Genomic DNA, 18,770 nt, shown 5'->3' with positions numbered 1-18,770 from the left:
ATGGGGAGCTACAGGAAGCCGGGTCGCTTAAGTCTGAGTGTATAGTTGGTGGGTCAGGACCGCGTAAAATCTACCAAGGAGCATCCACAGCCTCCGCAGCGCAGCACGTCCCTGGACGCGGCTGTAACCGCCCACCCCCGAGCCCAGGGCCGTTCCCCAGAAAGGGCCTCCTCGACCACCCGCGCTCGGTGGAAATGGGGCCCCTCCGGTGGAACGGGACGTTCAGAGCGGGCGCTCCCGACGCTGCGTGGCCGGTTTGCCCCGCCGGCCAGGGGGCTGCAGCCTTTCCCTTCGAAGTCACCGGCGCCGCCGGCATTAGGGCCCGGGTCCCGCCCGCGTGTTCCCGCGCCCCGCCCCGCCCCACAGGCGAAGGTGGGCGGGGACCCCGGGCCTCGAGGTCGGGAGCCCGGGGCCGGCTCAGCCCTGGGGTCGGCGCGGGAGGTCCCGTCCCCTCCCCTCCCGGCCCGTGCGGGGCGAGCGGGCGCGCCCCCGAGGACGGCGCCTGGAGGCCGCGCGCTCCCGCCGGCCCGGGCCCGGGCGCCGCATGCAAATGAGCCCCGGGGCGCCCGCCCGCCCGCCCGCCCCGCCCCGCCCCGCTCCCCCCCTCCCCCCTCCCCCAGCCTCCCCGGCGCGGGCCCCGGCGATGGCGGCGGCGAGGGCGCGGCGCGCGCGGCCCGTGCGGGTGCTGGTGGACATGGACGGCGTGCTGGCCGACTTCGAGGCGGGCCTCCTGCGGGGCTTCCGCCGCCGCTTCCCCGGGGAGCCGCACGTGGCCCTGGAAGAGCGCCGCGGCTTCCTCGCCCGCGAGCAGTACCGAGCCCTGCGACCCGACCTGGCGGTAGAAGGGAGGGAGACGGCGGGAGCGGGCGGGGATGGCGGGAGCCCCGACCCCAGGGTCCCCGGGAGCCGGACCCACAGTGACCCCGGGAGCGGGAGCCCCGACCCCACACCGTCCCTGAGAACCAGGCGCCCCGACCCCCAGAGAGGCCTGGGAGCCAGGTGCCCTGACTACACAACGTCTTCAGGAGCCGGAGCCCCGACCCCACAGTGTCCCTGGGTCGGGAAGCCCCGACCCCACACCAACCCCACAGGGCGCCTAGGAAGGGGAGCCCTCCCCTTAGGCAACACCGCCTCTGCTCCATTTCCAGAGACACCCCCGTCCTATTTAACAAAACCCTCACTTCAGAATCCATTTTTCACCCTGGACAAGAAAGTCTGGAAAAATGCTGTCCCATAAACAAAATCCTCTCCCTATAGCTCTGATCTGGGGACCAGAGTCCCTCAGGAATCTTATTTTGAGGGTCCTCCCGAGGCTAGATCTGCTGGAGGCAGAAGTTGAGATAAGAACATGCTATCTTTCAGGACAAAGTGGCCAGTGTGTATGAAGCCCCAGGCTTTTTCCTAGACTTGGAGCCTATCCCTGGAGCCTTGGAAGCCCTGCAGGAGATGAACAACATGCAGGAGTGAGGAAGGGCAGAGAGGGAGGGGAGGTGGAATGAGGGAGGTACCACCCTAATCCTAACCTGTGCCCCTTCCACGCAGCACCGAGGTCTTCATCTGCACCAGCCCCCTGATGAAGTATGAACACTGTGTGGGTGAGAAGGTGCCGTTACCCCAGCACTTCAGAGCCAACAGCTTCCTATGTTCTGATGTTTAAAATAAACCAGAATTGAAACACAGGAAGTTGGGGGGGGGGGGGGAGGCAGGGTGAGGAGAGCAGCATCTCTCAAGGGCTGGAGATCCCACTCCCACCTGTTTACCCACTGGCCCCACTGATAGACCTGTATCCTCCCCACAGTACCGCTGGGTGGAGAATCACCTGGGCCCCCAGTTTGTGGAGCGCATTATCCTGACAAGGGACAAGACGATGGTCTTGGGGGACCTGCTCATTGATGACAAGGACACCATTCGAGGTTAGACCTGTTTTCCTGGCAACCTTCCAGGCATCTGGCCTGCTGGGATTAGGGAGAGGGAGTAAAAATAACCAGATTACAGACTGCATCTCACCGCCTCTGTCCCATGTCCTATCCCAGGCCAAGAGGAGACCCCAAGATGGGAGCACATCTTGTTCACCTGCTGCCACAACCAGCACCTAGCCCTACCCCCAACGAGGAGACGGCTGCTCTCCTGGAGTGACAACTGGAGGGAGATCATAGACAGCAAGCGGGGAGCCGAAATAGTGGAGAGTTGCTGAAGGAAGGGAAGGCGGGCCAGAGGGAACCCCAGTAGAGCTGAATGACAGGGAAGTGTCCTGGTGGTGGCCCCCAGCACCACAGAGCAGGGAGACACGGTAACCTCTGTGCTCACAAGCCAGCCACCTGGAACAGAACAGGATGGCTGGCAAGGAAACGGTGGAAAAATCACCCAAGAACCTTTTTAATAAAACACTTTGGCTCACCACTCTTCAAAGGCCCTTTATTTGGGGGGGAGAGTAAAGGGACAAGAGCCCTGGGGGAGTAGCTGAATACAGGCTGATAGGAGGCTTTCTCCTCCCGTCCTTAGTGGCTCCAGAACCTGACCATATCCACAACCACCTGGACACCATTCCGTGGCCATGGTAGAGGTCAACCTTGAGGCAGTGCAGAAGGGAGGCCAGGAAGCTCCCACTGCTCCTGAACCCCAACTTTCAATGGGGGCCCCACACCATTCCCCTGTGCTGACCAATGTACACTGTGGACTCCAAACCACATGCTTCTGTTGGTATCTGGTCCTCTGTCTCCCTTGAGCACCACTGGCGTTCCTGAAGCCCTTCTGAGTCTGAGACTCCTTTCCAGGGGCAGGGACTCCCCCTCACTAACCCAATCCTGATGGCAGAGGAGGGGGACCAGGACTTTCAGGCTGGGGCCATGGGGTGGTAAGCGAAGCATACATATGTGACCTCACCCTCATGGTGGTGGTCTTAAATGCCTGAGGTCTACCTTCATAATCAATGGGCTGCATCACTAAAGAGTAGGGGCACCAGGGTAGCTCAGTTTGTCGGGCATCTGACTCTTGGTTTTGGCTCAGGTTGTTTTCTCAGGGTCATAGGATAGGGCCCCATGTCAGGCTCTGCCCTGGGTGTGGAGTCTGATTGTCCCTCTCCCTCTGCTCCTCCTCCCACTCTCATTTAAAAACAAAACACAAGAGTAAGGACCACATCTTTATCTTTGAAACCCATGGTGCCTGACAGGCCTCTGTGGATAAACACTTTGATCCCGGGCCAGAGTTCTCTAGGCTGGTGTCAACCATACCCAGTGCCCAGCCTGCACAGCCCTGGAGTGGCCATGGCACCTTCCCAGAGCCCTGAGCTGGCATCTCATTTCTATTCTTCAAGATTACTTCAGATATTCCTATTATAGGAGAATTCCTGTTTCCTCAAGCACAAGCAATTCTGATCCCAGGCCCAGCTCCTCAGGAGAAGGCCTTTCTGCAAGCCTCTGAATCTAGGGTCCCAGGTGCTTCTCACATGAAGTTGAGAGCCTGGCAGTGGGGCACCAGGATGGAGCTGAGGGGCGGGAGGCAGGACCTTGACCTCCAGCTGGATGAGAGTGCCAGCCTATGGAAATGGCATTGCCTTTGCTCTCCTGCACATCTCCAAGTCTGGCTTCTTCTTTCATCAGTGCCTCTCACCACCGTGTAAATATCTGCCGTGCTGAGAAAACTCACCTTTAAAATAGCCAAAAGAGGAGTAGCCCCGGTGGCACAGTGGTTTAGCGCCGCCTTTAGCCCAGGGCCTGATCCTGGAGACCTGGGATCGAGTCCCACGACGGGCTCCCTGAATGGAGCCTGCTTCTCCCTCTGCCTGTGTCTCTGCCCCTCTCTCTGTCTTTCATGAATAAATAAAATCTTAAAAAAATAAAATAGTCAAAAGGGCACCATTTGGAGAGAACGTGCTCAGTGGGAGCCAGGCTGCTCCTGCTCCCTGAGCCTCCACTAGGATTGTGGTCTCCTCTGTAAGCAGTCAGGGGGTCATGACTATGAGGTCCCCCTGGATCAAGGCTGCTGTGGGGCCTCAGTCCTTGGCAGTGGGATACCCAAGGCAGAGTGAGCCCGCCAGGTGCGGGCTTCTGCCACTTGGCTTGGGGAACAGAAGTCTTCCAGGAAGATCTGGGCCAGGTTCCGGAGCCTTGTGTTGGCCGAGAGAGAGAAGCGCAGCATGCACTGGACGACAGGCATGGCAGTCAGCTCAGGGTGGGAGCCAGAGCCTGGCGAGCTCAGGTACATGATCGTGGTGACAGCGGATAACACAGTCTCCTCATTGGGGCTGGACAGGCAGTTGATGATGAGTGGGATGCCCCCTGTCTGCAGGATGTGCTCCTTGTTGGCCCTGTCTGGGCACAGGTTGCAGAGGCCTCCTGGGGACAAACAAGGGGAGACTAGATGCCTCAGGCCTGCACAACCACGCACCTCCCCTCCCAGCTTATCTCTACCCACTTTGTCCCAGGGACAAGGGATCCAAAGTCCATTCTGGGGGTGTCTGGGTAGCTCAGTTGGTTAAGCATCTGCCTTTGGCTCAGGTCATGATCCCAGGGTTCTGGGATCAAGCCCCACATTGGACTCCATGCTTCTCCCTCTGCCTCTGCCTGCTGATCCCCCTGCTTGTGTGTGCACTCTCTGTCAAGTAAATAAATAAAATCTTTAAAACAAAAATAAAGTCCATTCTGGTATCCATCCCTTCCTTTCAAGGCTCCTGAAGGCCACAGCCTCACCTTCAGGAAGTGGATACCAATTCCTTTGCCCCTTGGTTCAGCCAGTTCAATGGTGGATAGACTTTCTTTCTTTCTTTTTTTTTTTTTTTAAGCAAAAAAACCCAAAATAAAATCTATATCACTTTACAGAATTAAAAAACAGGTTAGGTGATGATTTCACAGGTGTGTGTGTGTGTATGTCAAAACTTATCAAATTGTGTCCTTTAGAGATGTACAGCTTATATATCAATTATCGCAATAAAGTTGTTAAAAATAGCTGAATTATAACCCATCTTAATCCTACCATCCAACATTTGCTTTTCATTTCTCAACTTCAAAATATGTGAATACATACAAACATTTAATAAAAATGTGAGTTTCCTGTTTTGTAAGCCAGCTTTTCTCATTCAACAATGTACTGTGAATCCTTCCATGCCAATATATCTACAACCATGGCATCATTTAGTGGCTGTGCAGTGTGCCAGGCTATGGATGCAGTAAATTTATTTATTAAGAGGCTAGAACAGGAGAGGACAGGGGAGGGCTAGGGGCTGGCAGGGACACACCTCTTCCAGACACAGGAGTCTACCCAGGTTTGACATTGCTATCCCCTCCCTTATAGTACCTGGGACAGTTTTGAGTCCTGCTATAGGGAAAGGTCTTTAAAAGTTTTATCCATTCAGCCTGTAGGGACCCCTCCCTGCATTCAGAATAAAATCAAAATCCCACTTTGAGGTCTTCCCGGCCCTGTGCCATCTGGTCTGGTCCTTCTCTCCCTGTCACACAGAGCCTCAGGTCATCCTTGGGACCTTCTGGCCCCAGATTTTCACATGCTGCCTCCCTTTTGCTGGTACCCAACACTTCTCAGCTCCCTCACCAGGAAGGCTCCCTGGAATACCCCACTCACCACTCTCTACATCCTGGGCACTCCCCTCAGCCCCACATGCCATTTTCTTCATATACTTGGAACCCTGAGAAGCTACCTTGGCAGGTTTCTTTTCTTGCTAACTGCCAAGCCCCACTAGAAGGTATGTCCCTTAAGATCAGGACCATGGCCGTCTTATTCCCACCAGCTCCTTGGTGCCTGATGCAGAAGACATTCCATGAATACTTCCTGGAAGGGTTGTAGACCAGCTGGGGAAAGGGGGAAACCTGCAGAGGGCTGGGGTCTGGACAGTTGGCTCACCGAGATATCACCTACCATGAACTTCTGCATTTCTGGGATCTGAGGTGTGGCTCAAGAGCACCTCCGAGGCAAGGAAGGAGCTGAGAGGCACTCCTGGAGTCATGAGGCGAGGGAGACAAGTAACTCTGATGGAGGTCCCTCCCTGTGGGACACCCAGAGGCCTGCCTGACCTGCTGATGATACCTCAGCACACATTCACCCCAGTGGAGCCCTCAGCATGTCCTGGGGTCATCGTGTTGACTACATTCCTTAGTTGCTGTCTGTCTCTGTCACTAGACAACATAAGAGGCTCTGCTCTCTGGTTTGCCTCTGTATTCCAGGGACCTGCAACTGTGAGCGTCCACAGTTGCAGGTGCCTGGAATACGACACTCACTGGACACATGTAGGGAATGCAACTGAACCCCGTGAAGTGTTAACATCACCCCTATTTTGGTGGAAGCTGAGGTTGTTGAGTATATTGCCTGAAGTCCCAGAAGATGGGACGTCCTATGCCACTTTGATGGGACAAGTGGCAATGCTCTGGCAGGCCTCTGGCTTCCCAGACATACCTACACTATCTCTTCTGAACCACCAGTGGTGAAACAGTCTCCTACCCAAATTGTAGACTGACTGGGGGTAGGAGGTGGGATTTATCTCTGCTGTAAAGTATGATAAGATGAAATCTGAGTCACCCTTGGCTAGTGAGTCAACATCACACAGAGATATGCCTGGGTGGGGCCACTGCCACCCAGGCTAGGGGATAATCAGATGGCATGTGCTGGAGGGTGAAGGTGGAAGGAGGCCTCAGGATGGCTGGCCCCACCTGCTGCCCATGTAAGGGAGAAGTCTCCAAAGATGGATCCTGTGCCTCCCAAAGCTTGCCATTGCCTGGGACCCAACCACAGGGCATTCTTGAAGCCCCTCTGCCTTGCTAGCAGCAATCATCAGAGCAGAAAAGAAGAGTGAGTGCCTGAAAAGTGAGGGGTTCAGAGGACAAGGAGTCTGAATAGAGCCAGGGGCCCCATAAGAAGCCAAGGCCACAGGTGCTTTGAGCTCTCCCTCCTGAGTCCACCTCTGTAAACCTGCCCTGAAGAATGAAGGAGGCCTGTAGGAAAAGAGGAACACGAAGCCTGGAAGCTTCCTAAGTAATGGCCAGCAAGAGCAAGCTGGGTGGATCCAGTTCAGTATGTCAATATGATGGGAAAATCCTACAATTCTTTTTTTTTTTTAATTTTTATTTATTTATGATAGTCACAGAGAGAGACAGACACAGGCAGAGGGAGAAGCAGGCTCCATGCACCAGGAGCCTGACGTGGGACTCGATTCCGGGTCTCCAGGATCGCGCCCTGGGCCAAAGGCAGGCGCCAAACCACTTCACCACCCAGGGATCCCCAAAATTCTACAATTCTTAAAAAAATGTTTTCTTTTTTCCTTTTAAAGATTTTATTTATTTATTCATGAGAAACACAGAAAGAGAGAGAGGCAGAGTCACAGGCAGAGGGAGAAGCAGGGAGCTTGACGTGGGACTCGATCCCAGGCCTCCAGGATCACGCCCTGAGCTGAAGGCGGCGCTAAACCACTGAACCACCCAGGCTGCCCAAAAATCATGTTTTCAAAGAGTATTTAACATAGGAAAATGCTTGTGACATGAGGTTAAGGAGGGAAAAACATTATTACATTGTATATATGATAAAACTGCAATGAGCAAGTACAGCAAGATGTCACCTCTTCTGGGAGCCTTCCTAGACCACCCTCACAGCCCCTGTCCCCAGAGCCCTCCCGTCACTTCCTTTGTGACTCCCCGTCATGACTAAGTTACTTGTCATGTTTACTGAAGGTTACCCCCACTAAGCTACAACTCCCACGAAAGGGGGAATTTGTCTTGTCTCATTTGGCCACCTCAGCCTGGCATATAGCAGATACTCAATAAATGGACAGTCACATTAACAAAAGACAGGCTGGAGGGCACTAGGGGGGCTCAGGCAGGAAAGCATCTGCCTTGGGTTCAAGTCATGATTGCAGGGTCCTGGGATGGAGCCCCACATTGGGATCTCTGCTCAGTGGGGAGTCTACTTCTCCCTCTGCCCCTCCCCCTGCTCCTTCTCTGTCTCTCAAATAAATAAATAAATAAAATCTAAAAACAAAACAAAAGACAAACTGGAATCCCAGCAAAAAAGCCAACAATGCTTATCTCTGTGCAGCAGGATTAGGAGTCATTTTTATTTCCTTTATTTTTTAAGATTTCCTCCATGAAAATGTTCTGTTTGTTTTTTGTTTTCTGTGGGGAGGAAACAGGGTAGAAAATATTATTTTTATAAGCAGGAAAAAGCTTTTTTAATTTTTTTTATTTTAAAATATTTTATTTATTTATTCATGAGAGACACAGAGAGAGAGAGGCAGAGACACAGGCAAAGGGAGAAGCAGGCTCCATGCAGGGAGCCTGATGTGGGACTCGATCCCAGGTCTCCAGGATCACGCCCCGGGCTGAAGGCGGTGCCAAACCACTGAGCACCTGGGCTGCCCGAAAAAGCTTTTTTTTTTAAAAAATTATTTATTTACTTGAAAGAGAGAGAGAGAGAGAGAGAAAGAGAGAGCAGGCATGCATATGCCTGAGCAGGAGGAGATAGAGGAAGAGGAAGAGAGAACCTCAAGGGGACCCTGCTGAGCACAGAGGCAGATGTGGGGCTCCATCCCAAGACCCCAAGATCATGACCTGAGCCAAAATCAAGAGCTGGTCACTTAATCGGGACACCTAGGTGCCTCAGAAAAGGATTTTTTTTTTTTAATCTAGATTTTGGGCAGCCCGGTTGGCTCAGCGGTTTAGCTCCGCCTTCAGCCCAGGGCCTGATCCTGGAGACCTGGGATCGAGTCCCACATCAGGCTCCCTGCATGGAGCCTGCTTCTCCCTCTGCCTGTGTCTCTACCTCTGTCTCTCTCTCTGTGTCTCCCACGAATAAATAAATAAAATGTTTTTTTAAAAAAACTCATAATAAAATAAAATAAAATATATCTAGATTTCATTTGGAGGGATGCCTGGGTGGCATCTACCTGCAGCTCAGGGTGTGATCCTGGGATCCAGGATCGAGTCCCACATCGGGTTCCCTGTGGGGAGCCTGCTTCTCCCTCTGCCTATGTCTCTGCCTCTCTCTCTCTCTCACCCTGTGTCTCTCATGAATAAATAAGTGAATTTTTTTAAAAAAGACTGTATTTATTTATTCATGAGAGACAGAGAGAGAGAGAGAGAGAGAGGCAGAGACACAGGCAGAGGGAGAATCAGGCTCCATGCAGGGAGCCCGATGTGGGACTTGATCCCGGGACTCCAAGATCACACCCTGGGCTGATGGCGCTAAACAGCTGAGCCACCCAGGCTGCCCCCAAATAAGTGAAAAAAGAAAGGAATGGAAAGGAAAAGGAAAAGGAAAGGGAAAGGGAAAAGGAAAAGGAAAAGAGAAGAGAAGAGAAATAAATAAGGAAAGTAAAATTCAACAAATGACACCATTTAAAAAAAGTAAAAAAGTAAAAAAGGGGGCAGACTGGGTGGCTCAGCGGTTTAGTGCCACCTTCGGTCAGGGCCTGATCCTGGAGACCCGAGATAGAGTCCCAAGTCAGGCTCCCTGTGTGGAGCGTGCTTCTCTCTCTGCCTCTCTCTCTCTTTCTCTGTCTCTCATGAATAAATGAATAAAATCTTTTAAAAAAATAAAAATAAAAAAGTAAAAAGGCAAAAGGACAAAATATTAATAGACTATATCTGAAAGAAGATTCTTCCCAGAATATATAGAGAATAGTTATTACTGTCTATCAAGAAAAGATGAACACGGGGCACAGGAGGGGGCTGGTGGTGGCTGGGGGCTCAGTTAAGTGTTTGCCTACAGATCAGGTCATGATCTTAGGGTGTTGGGTTCGAGCCCCACGTCTGGCTCCCTGCTCAGTGTGGAGCCTGCTTCTCCCTCTCCTTTTGCCACTCCCTGCTTGTGCTTTCTCTCTGTCATACAAATAAAATCTTTTAAAAAAAGATGGGGATGGGATCCCTGGGTGGCGCAGCGGTTTGGCGCCTGCCTTTGGCTCAGGGCGCGATCCTGGAGACCCGGGATCGGGTCCCACGTCGGGCTCTCGGTGCATGGAGCCTGCTTCTCTCTCTGCCTGTGTCTCTGCCTCTCTCTCTCTCTCTCTGTGTGACTATCGTAAATAAAAAAAAAAAAAAAAAAAAGATGGGGATGCCTCGGTGGCTCAGCAGCTGAGCATCTGCCTTCTGCTCAGGACGTGATCCTGGAGTCCCAGGATCAAGTCCCACGTCGGGCTCCCTGCATGGAGCCTGCTTCTCCCTCTGCCTATGTCTCTGTCTTTCATGAATAAATAAATAAAATCTTTAATAAAAAAATAAATTAAATTTAAAAAAATTTTAAAAAGATGAACACAATGTAAAAAATGAGCCGAGACTTGAATAAACTCTGCACAATAGGACCAGTCTATGAGTGTGCTCGTCACAGTTTCTCAGAGAAATGAAAATTCAAACCACGATCAGATGCCTCCACACGCTGAGTGTAATGGCTAAGACAAAACAGATTGTCAATACTAAGGGCTGGTGGGAGGTGGGGCTGCTGGAATGCTTGTGCTGGTGGCCAGGAGTCTCACAGGCCATCAGGATTGTAAAAGTATGTGGCAGCTTCTACTCAAGTTAAACATATGCCCACCCTATGACTCAGCAATTCCACTTCTACCTGAATCTGAGAGAAAGGAGTACCTAAGTACACAGATTTTCTTGTGTACAAAGGGCAGCCCCGGTGGCGCAGCGGTTTAGCGCCGCCTGCAGCCTGGGGTGTGATCCAGGAGACCCGGGATTGAGACCTGGGATCCAGTCCTGCATCAGGCTCCCTGCATGGAGCCTGCTTCTCCCTCTGCCTGTGTCTCTGCCTTTCTCTGTGTCTCTATGAATGGATAAATAAAATCTTTTTTAAAAAAAAATCTGTGTACAAAAGGCTCTAAACTAGAAACAAATCTCCATCCACAGGTGAGCCGGATGAACAAATTGTGGCATATTCCTACAAAGGTGAGCTGATGGGGCAGCCCTGGTGGTGCAGCGGTTTAGCGCCGCTTGCAGCCCGAGGTATGAGACCCGGGATCGAGTCCCACATTGGGTTCCCTGCATGGAGCCTGCTTCTCCCTCTGCCTCTCTCTCTCTCTGTGTCTCTATGAATAAATATAATTTAAAAAAAAAAAAAAAGGTGAGCTGATGACACTAACAATCTGGACGAATCTCAAATACACTAAGTGAAGGAAACCAGACACAGGAGTACATCCTGAGTAACTCAGATGAAGCGCAAGACCAGGCAAAACAGGAGCACCTGGTTGGCCGAGTTGGTAGAGCAAGCAAATCTTGATCTCAGTGTGTCATGAGTTCAAGCCCCACATTGGGGTGGAGATTACTTTAAAAAAACTTTTTTTTTGAGAGCGAGCAAGCAAGAGCATGCAGGGGGACGGGGGCAGAAAGGCAGAGAGAATCTTAAGCAGGTTCCATGCTCCATTCACCAAAATAAAATCTTAAAACAACAACAACAACAACACAGGTAAATCCCCTGGATTAGAACAGTGGTAACCTGGGGGTGGAAAACACTACCTGGGAGATGGTATGAGGGACTTTTCTGGGGGAGATGGAAACATTGTGTAACTTGATTTTAGATGTACAGATACCTTAATGAATTTAAAAGTCCATCAAACTGCACTAGGTGTTTTTTTTGTTTTGTTTTGTTTTTAATTTTTATTTATTTATGATAGTCACACGGAAAGAGAGAGAGAGGCAGAGACACAGGCAGAGGGAGAAGAAGGCTCCATGCACCGGGAGCCCGACGTGGGATTCGATCCCGGGTCTCCAGGATCGCGCCATGGGCCAAAGGCAGGCGCCAAACCGCAGCGCCACCCAGGGATCCCTGCACTAGGTGTTGTATGGAAGTGTTGAATCACTATATCCTACACTTGACACTAATATTACCTTGTATGCTAACTGGAATTTATGTATTTATTTTATTAATGTATTTATTCATGAGAGACACAAAAAGAGAGAGGCAGAGACACAGGCAGAGGAAGAAGCAGGCTCCATGCAAGGAGCCCAATGTGGGACTTGATCACGGGACCCCAGGATCATGCCCTGGGCTAAAGGCAGGCACTAAACTGCTGAGCCACCCAGGGATCCCCTACTAACTGGAATTTAAATGAAAACTTACAAAGAGGAAAAAAAGAAAAAGGTCAAGGAAAAAAAACAAACGTCAAACTGACACAAGATATGTGCACTTCACTGTGTGCTGATCATGCGGCATCTTAAACCACAGTTACCAAACAGAAAGGAGAGCAAGTTCTGACTGGCTGATGAACATGTTTTGGGTGGACCAGACAAGACAGAAGGAGAACAAGAGGCAAAAGCAGGGCCCTTCCAGGAACAGGGAACCACAGAAATCCCCAAGGGAGGCAAAAGAGAAAAGCCCAAGTACAACCAAGGAAAAGAAAGCTGGAGACTCAGAGGTCAGGTAGGTGACCTCAGGGCACACAGTGAGTAGGGCACCACTGCTGAGATAGGAGGGTCTAAGGATTGTTCTGGGGATTAAAAGAGGTCACAGCCATAAGTACTTAGCCAGCGGCTAGGGGCCAGGCAAGCCTGAGGAGAGAGCAGAAGAGAGCAGCCCAAGACTTTATTTTATTTATTTATTTATTTTTTTAATTTTTTATTTATTTATGATAGTCACAGAGAGAGAGAGAGAGGCAGAGACACAGGCAGAGGGAGAAGCAGGCTCCATGCACCGGGAGCCCGATGTGGGATTCGATCCCGGGTCTCCAGGATCGCGCCCTGGGCCAAAGGCAGGCGCCAAACCGCTGCGCCACCCAGGGATCCCTTTACTCCATTTGATGACTCAGCCACTCCAGGGTGATGGGCTGGCTGCGGCCCATCCCAGGTAAAAATCTTCATTTGGGACTATCTGTTCTTGGGTTTTACTTTAGCATCTTGAAAATGGTTCTTTCTGAAATTTAAACGTTGACAGATAGAGGCACCTGGGGGCTCAGTGAGTTAAGTGTCTGCCTCCAACTCAGGTCATGATCTCATGGTCGGAGGATCCAGCCCTAACCCCATGTGGTCAGGCTCCCTGCTCAGCGGAGAGTCTGCTCCTCTCTCTCCCTCTGCCTGCAGCTCCCCCTGCTTGTGCTCTCTCTGTCAAACAAACTGAATGAATGAATGAATGAATGAATGAATAAATAAATAAATAAATAATAAGTAAATGTTGAGGGATTGAACAGTATATGAAGTAACCACTATGTGTAAAAAAGAGAAACAGGGTGAAAGGAAATAGGAATGGAAGTGAGACTTCTCTCAAAACACCTTATATACAGTTCTGATTTAAACTCATGAATGTTGGGCAGCCCAGGTGGCTCAGCGGTTTAGTGCTGCCTTCAGTCCCGGGTGTGATCCTGGAGACCTGGGATCAAGTCCCACGTGGGGCTCCCTGCATGGAGCCTGCTTCTCCCTCTGCCTGTGTCTCTGCCTCTCTCTCTCTTTGTGTCTCTCCTGAATAAATAAATAAAAAATAAACTCATGAATGTTTCCCATCATAACAAACATCAAATTAAATCAAAAGAAGAGAAAACATGGCTTTTCATTCTTCTGACCTAGATTTCACTACTGGAAATTTATGCTAACCGGTATACCCCTACAGGGGAGAAATGGCCTACAAATAAGGTTATCCACTGCAGTACTGCTTGTGAGAACAGACTGGAAGCAATGTAAATGTCCACCCCTAAGGCAGGGAGCTAAACACTGGTCCCTCGGTCCCTCGGTGCCAGGGAATGGCACACGGCATTTACAAAGAATGAAGCAACTCTCTGCGCACCAAGGCATGATGCTACGTTAAAAAATAAAAATAAAAAGCAGAATATCTATCTACTACCACACATGCAGAACCTGCAAAAAGGTATATAGGTGAATATAAACATATTTATTTGTAAATACTGAAAATAACTCTGGGAGGATATAAAAGAAACTAGTAACAATGGTTACTTCCAGAAAAGGCTACAGAGGGAGTTACTGTTTGCTACATACCCTTCTGAATTCTGCAGCTTATGAACCAATCATGTATTCACATAAATTACACACACAACCTTCCTCCTGCCCAGAACTCAGAGGAAGGAGAATTGGTCTCTGCAAGTCTGAGAGGAGTGGCAGAGGCTGCCCTGCTCCAGCTAGAGTGGAAGGGAGCAGTGGGGTAAGAATAATGACATCACCTCCTTTCTATAAGGGGAATCCTGCCACAGATGGGATAGCTGAGGAATTCCTTTTCTTTTTCTTTTATTTTAAAGTAACCTCTTAGGACGCTTGGGTGGCTCAGCAGTTGAGCATCTGCCTTTGGCTCAGGGCATGATCCTGGAGTCCTGGGATTGAGTCCTACATCAGGCTCCCTGCATGAAGCCTGCTTCTCCCTCTGCCTATGTCTCTCTCTCTCTGTCTCTCTCATAAATAAATATATAAAATATTAAAAAAAAAAAGAAAAGAAAAAGAAAAAGAAAAAGAAAAACTCTCTATCCAATTGGGGCTTGAGCTCATTACCCGGAGATCAAGAGTTACATGTTCTACCGACTGAGCCAGTCAGGTGCCCCAAGGAATTCTTTTTTTTTTTTTTTTTTTAAGTTTTATTTATTTAAGTGATGTCTACACCCAACATGGAGCTTGAACTCATGACCCCAAGATAAAGAGTCAGAGGCTTTATCAACTGAGCCAGCCTTGTGCTTCCTGAGGAATTGCTTTTTAAGCAGAAAGATGTCTAAGCCCAGGAGCCTAACTCATCAGTGAGAGAAGGAGGCATAGGGAAATCCAGAGCATAGAGGATAAAGCAAGGGCTCTATGGTGGGCAGATCTAGTTAGAATCCTAGTACTGCCACTAAAGACCTAGGGGACTAGAGCAAGCAACTCAGATTCTCCATCAGTAAAATGAGGAGAGATAATTAACGTGATTAAGCACACAGTAAATATGGACTAACCATGCACTTGTTTATAGCCCCAGAGGTTGGCATAAGGCCCATACCTGCAACCCACAGGTAGAGAAGAGGGCTGACACATACGAATAGAATGCAAATACCCAGGTGAGCAGTACCAAGGTCAAGAAGTAAAATACCATCAGCAATCCAAAAGCCTCTGTGTGTCCTTTCCTGATCCAATTCTCTTTCCCTTTCAGGGGTGAACACCTTCCTGATTTGTTTAACCTTCTCCCTCTGCTTCTCCCCCCATTCACCTGCTCTCTCTCAAATAAATAAATAAAATCTTAAAAAAATTTTTTTACTACATATACATCCCTACCACACTAATACTATAATTCACTTCTACCTATTTTTTAACTTTATGGAAATGGAGCTACACGGTACATATTATGTATCTAGCATGATTTGCTTAAGGTTACTGTTAGGAAGATTACTGCATGTAGCTACAGACTGTTTGTTCCTTTACCTTGCTAAATAAGTAGTATGAACATCCCACAATGTCAGTATCCATTCTTACTGACTGTTTCAAGTTTGGGACTATCACAGATAATGCTGATACTAACATTTTTGCACTTATGTCTGGATGGCATGTGCCCGAACCCTATGAATGTAACTGTTAGATCATGGGGCGTGCTTATTTTCAACTGTATTAAGTACTGTTTGCCAGAGACCACTGAAGATTGATCTCCCAGCCTTTCTCTGAGCAACACCACCATCTGGTGGCAACTACATGTATTGCAGGAAATAGAACACAAAAACAACTTCAGGTGAATTCTGGGAGGCCACCTACTTGGACCCTGTTGAGTAACAAAACTGCCAAGTATTCTGTGACATACTAGGACTCAACCAATTGTCATAGAGGCAGAAAATCTTCTCCTGGTTCCGTTATACTTCCATACTGCCTCTAGGATGGTGCAGGTGTATACAGGCTGCATACAGAATGCCTGAGACTCAACCCATAGTACTTTGGGCAAATACTCCCAAATTAATGCCAAAGGTTGTCAGGGTTCTTATTTGGAGCAAGAACCCCAAATTCTTTCACTCATTTGGGTATTTAGTGAGATCCTGGCTCTATATCTGGTTCTCCATAATTCTTGCATTCTTGTCCCCCACCCCAAACAAGGGCAGCTCTGACGTAACCAGTGCTGTCTCCCAGTGGTAGTTTCTAAGTGTCACCCGGACTGTAAGCACAACCAGTAGTGGCAAGGATGACTTCCCACCAGAACCAGCTCAAGGGCAGTGTGGAAATGGCAAGGTGTGGTGGAAACAAAGAACAAGGAAAGACAACATTCTGGAGTCTGAGCCTTGGCTCTGCCAGCTGGACCCCCTGGGCACAGAATTTGGATCCAGGGAGAATCCGTAAGTTCCTCACAGAGGAGTTGTGAATTGTTTCCCCATATGTGAAGACAGCTTAGTACTGCTGGCCTTGTAGCTGGTGACACATTCAGAGACCCTGGAGGTGGTGCTGATACAAGGTGGGCATGTGCCAGCGAGCAGTGGGCACACAGTGGGCATATATGGTAGGCATCCGGAAAGGTAGCTTTTATCATAACAGCTCTCAAGCCAGAGCTCTTGACCCTGACGGGAGAAAAAGCAGTCAGGGCTATAACCAAAGGGTAAGTAAAACAGTTCTACAATAGTTCTAAATGGGCAATCCACAGAAGAAAAGACCGAGAAAGAGGAAGGTACAGACTCAAAAAGCCCTGTGCGGGATCCCTGCTTGGCGCAGCGGTTTGGCGCCTGCCTTTGGCCCAGGGCGCGATCCTGGAGACCCGGGATCGAATCCCACGTCGGGCTCCCGGTGCATGGGGCCTGCTTCTCCCTCTGGCTGTGTCTCTGCCTCTCTCTCTCTCTGTGAGACTATCATAAATAAATAAAAATTAAAAAAAAAAAGTATTAAAAAAGCCCTGTGCTACTCACAAGCACTGTAATCAGATTCTTCTCAAACGGTGCAGTTATCCCAGAATGTCAACAGTCAAGAACACCAGCCCGCCATGGTGAGGGACTGCTGTGGCTTTCAGCCCCCAGAGCAAGAGAGCCACTCGACAGGGCAGGCCTTACCTCAGAGCTGATACATCAGCCAGCACCACTCAGGATGCCTGCCACCGAGCTTGGCTGCAAGGATGGATGGAAGGAAGCCTGCATCCTAACCTGGCCTGCCACTAACCATCTGGGCCCGGGGGTGGGGGTGGGGGAGCCTCTGCTTCCATTTCCTCCTCATTGGTGAAATGAAGGTTCAGAGTGATCTAAGCCAGCTCTCCTATCTGCCAGCTATTCCAGAACCAACCCCACTCAGGGTTATAGCACCAAGTCATGGCCAGTACTCTGTGCTTCCCGGGCCCTTCCCTCACCTACCTCAGAGGTAAGCAGAGCTGGGCGCTGCCCTCATGGAAATCACAATCTCAGGCCTGTCACTAGAGGTGAGAGAGTCAAAACTACAAAGCACAGCACAAAGTCTGTTAGCAGAGTAAGCACCTGGCAGTGCTTCTCATTCAGGGCCAGCGATGTGAAAAGGAAATAACAGCAGTAACAAAATATGCACCTAAGTATGATGGGGACTCTCCTGGTAAGTCATACACAACAAATACGAGAGAAATCTACTCTGCAAACAATGCCATGGAGGGATTCGATGTTGAGAAAGCTAGTACTCTGGGGACTAGGGACCCTGTGCTGGTGGAAGGAGAGGAAGAGAACATAAGGAAAAGTGGCAGGGAAAGGAAAACTGGTGTAAGGATACTAAGAAAATAACCAGCCAGACGAAGTACCTTCACGGAGACACACCCACCCACTTCTGTTTCCCACAACAGTCCTGCAACATAGGGCCAGGCCAGTGCAGGTGAGAAACGAGTCTCAGAGAAGGGACAGATGGATCTCATCCACAAGAATCAGCTAGGAAGGGGATCCCTGGGTGGTGCAGCGGTTTGGCGCCTGCCTTTGGCCCAGGGCGCGATCCTGGAGACCCGGGATCGAATCCCACATCGGGCTCCCGGTGCATGGAGCCTGCTTCTCCCTCTGCCTGTGTCTCTGCCTCTCTCTCTCTCTCTCTGTGACTATCATAAATAAATAAAAATTAAAAAAAAAAAAAATCAGCTAGGAAGTAGAGAAGCTGGGACCATGGACTCCAGGTCCCGGGCTGGTCACCTGCCCTGGGAAGCTGCCCAGGAAAACAAGAACCCAGGCCAGGCCCAAGTCTCCCAGCTCGGCAGACCAGGGTCTTAAGAGCACTCCTAAAAAAAAAAAAAAAAAAAAAAAAAAAAAAAAAAAAAAAAAAAGGGATCCCTGGGTGGCGCAGCGGTTTGGCGCCTGCCTTTGGCCCAGGGCGCGATCCTGGAGACCCAGGATCGAATCCCACATCGGGCTCCCGGTGCATGGAGCCTGCTTCTCCCTCTGCCTATGCCTATGTCCCTCTGCCTGCCTCTCTCTCTCTCTCTGACTATCATAAATAAATAAAAATTAAAAAAAAAAAAAAAAAAAAGAGCACTCCTGCCCTGGGCAAGTTACTTCCTGAACCCACAAAAACTTTCTGTGGTGGACTAGTCCTTTTTTTTTTTTTTTTATGTTTTTTAAAATTTATTTATGATAGTCACAGAGAGAGAGAGAGAGAGAGAGAGAGAGAGAGGCAGAGACATAGGCAGAGGGAGAAGCAGGCTCCATGCACCAGGAGCCCGATGTGGGATTCGATCCCGGGTCTCCAGGATCGCGCCCTGGGCCAAAGGCAGGCGCCAAACCGCTGCGCCACCCAGGGATCCCTGGACTAGTCCTTTTATACAAGTTTTCTCCAGTCAGAAGCTTGAGTTGGAGGAGCCCTGTCACTCCTGGGTGGAAGCTATGCTTCACAGACGCCACTGTCACCATTCAGATGGCAGAAGCTGTGGGGTAGAGGGAGGGGATGGAGGACTTATACAGAAGAAAATCTCAAAGCCAC

General features: G+C 49.9%; 1 protein-coding gene across 2 annotated transcripts; it reads left to right on the top strand.

Annotated features, from left to right (window-relative positions):
* Window positions 1-615: 615 nt before the first annotated feature.
* NT5C (5', 3'-nucleotidase, cytosolic) lies at window positions 616-2,400 on the top strand. 2 transcript variants are annotated; one of them, XM_077854176.1, is made up of 5 exons: window positions 616-838; window positions 1,363-1,463; window positions 1,543-1,591; window positions 1,799-1,913; window positions 2,034-2,400. In XM_077854176.1, exons 1-5 carry the CDS (start codon window positions 644-646, stop codon window positions 2,192-2,194), a joined length of 621 nt encoding a protein of 206 aa, XP_077710302.1. In that variant the 5' UTR covers window positions 616-643; the 3' UTR covers window positions 2,195-2,400. The 2 variants fall into 2 exon arrangements, with proteins under 2 accessions (XP_077710302.1, XP_077710301.1); XM_077854175.1 differs by having other exon boundaries at window positions 1,543-1,603.
* Window positions 2,401-18,770: the final 16,370 nt, after the last annotated feature.

This window comes from Canis aureus, chromosome 16, assembly GCF_053574225.1.
Source record: "Canis aureus isolate CA01 chromosome 16, VMU_Caureus_v.1.0, whole genome shotgun sequence".
In the NCBI taxonomy this organism is placed as follows: Eukaryota; Metazoa; Chordata; class Mammalia; order Carnivora; family Canidae; genus Canis; species Canis aureus.
The sequence above is the reverse complement of the archived record's forward strand: the minus strand, read 5'-3'. Positions and strand labels throughout refer to the sequence as shown.

Coding starts and splice junctions, on each gene's coding strand:
- NT5C (XM_077854175.1), top strand. CDS start 644: ATGGCGGCGGCGAGGGCGCGGCGCGCGCGGCCCGTGCGGGTGCTGGTG. Junction 1,604..1,798: donor AACACTGTGTGGGTGAGAAG/GTGCCGTTACCC, acceptor TCCTCCCCACAG/TACCGCTGGGTGGAGAATCA. Junction 1,914..2,033: donor TGACAAGGACACCATTCGAG/GTTAGACCTGTT, acceptor GTCCTATCCCAG/GCCAAGAGGAGACCCCAAGA.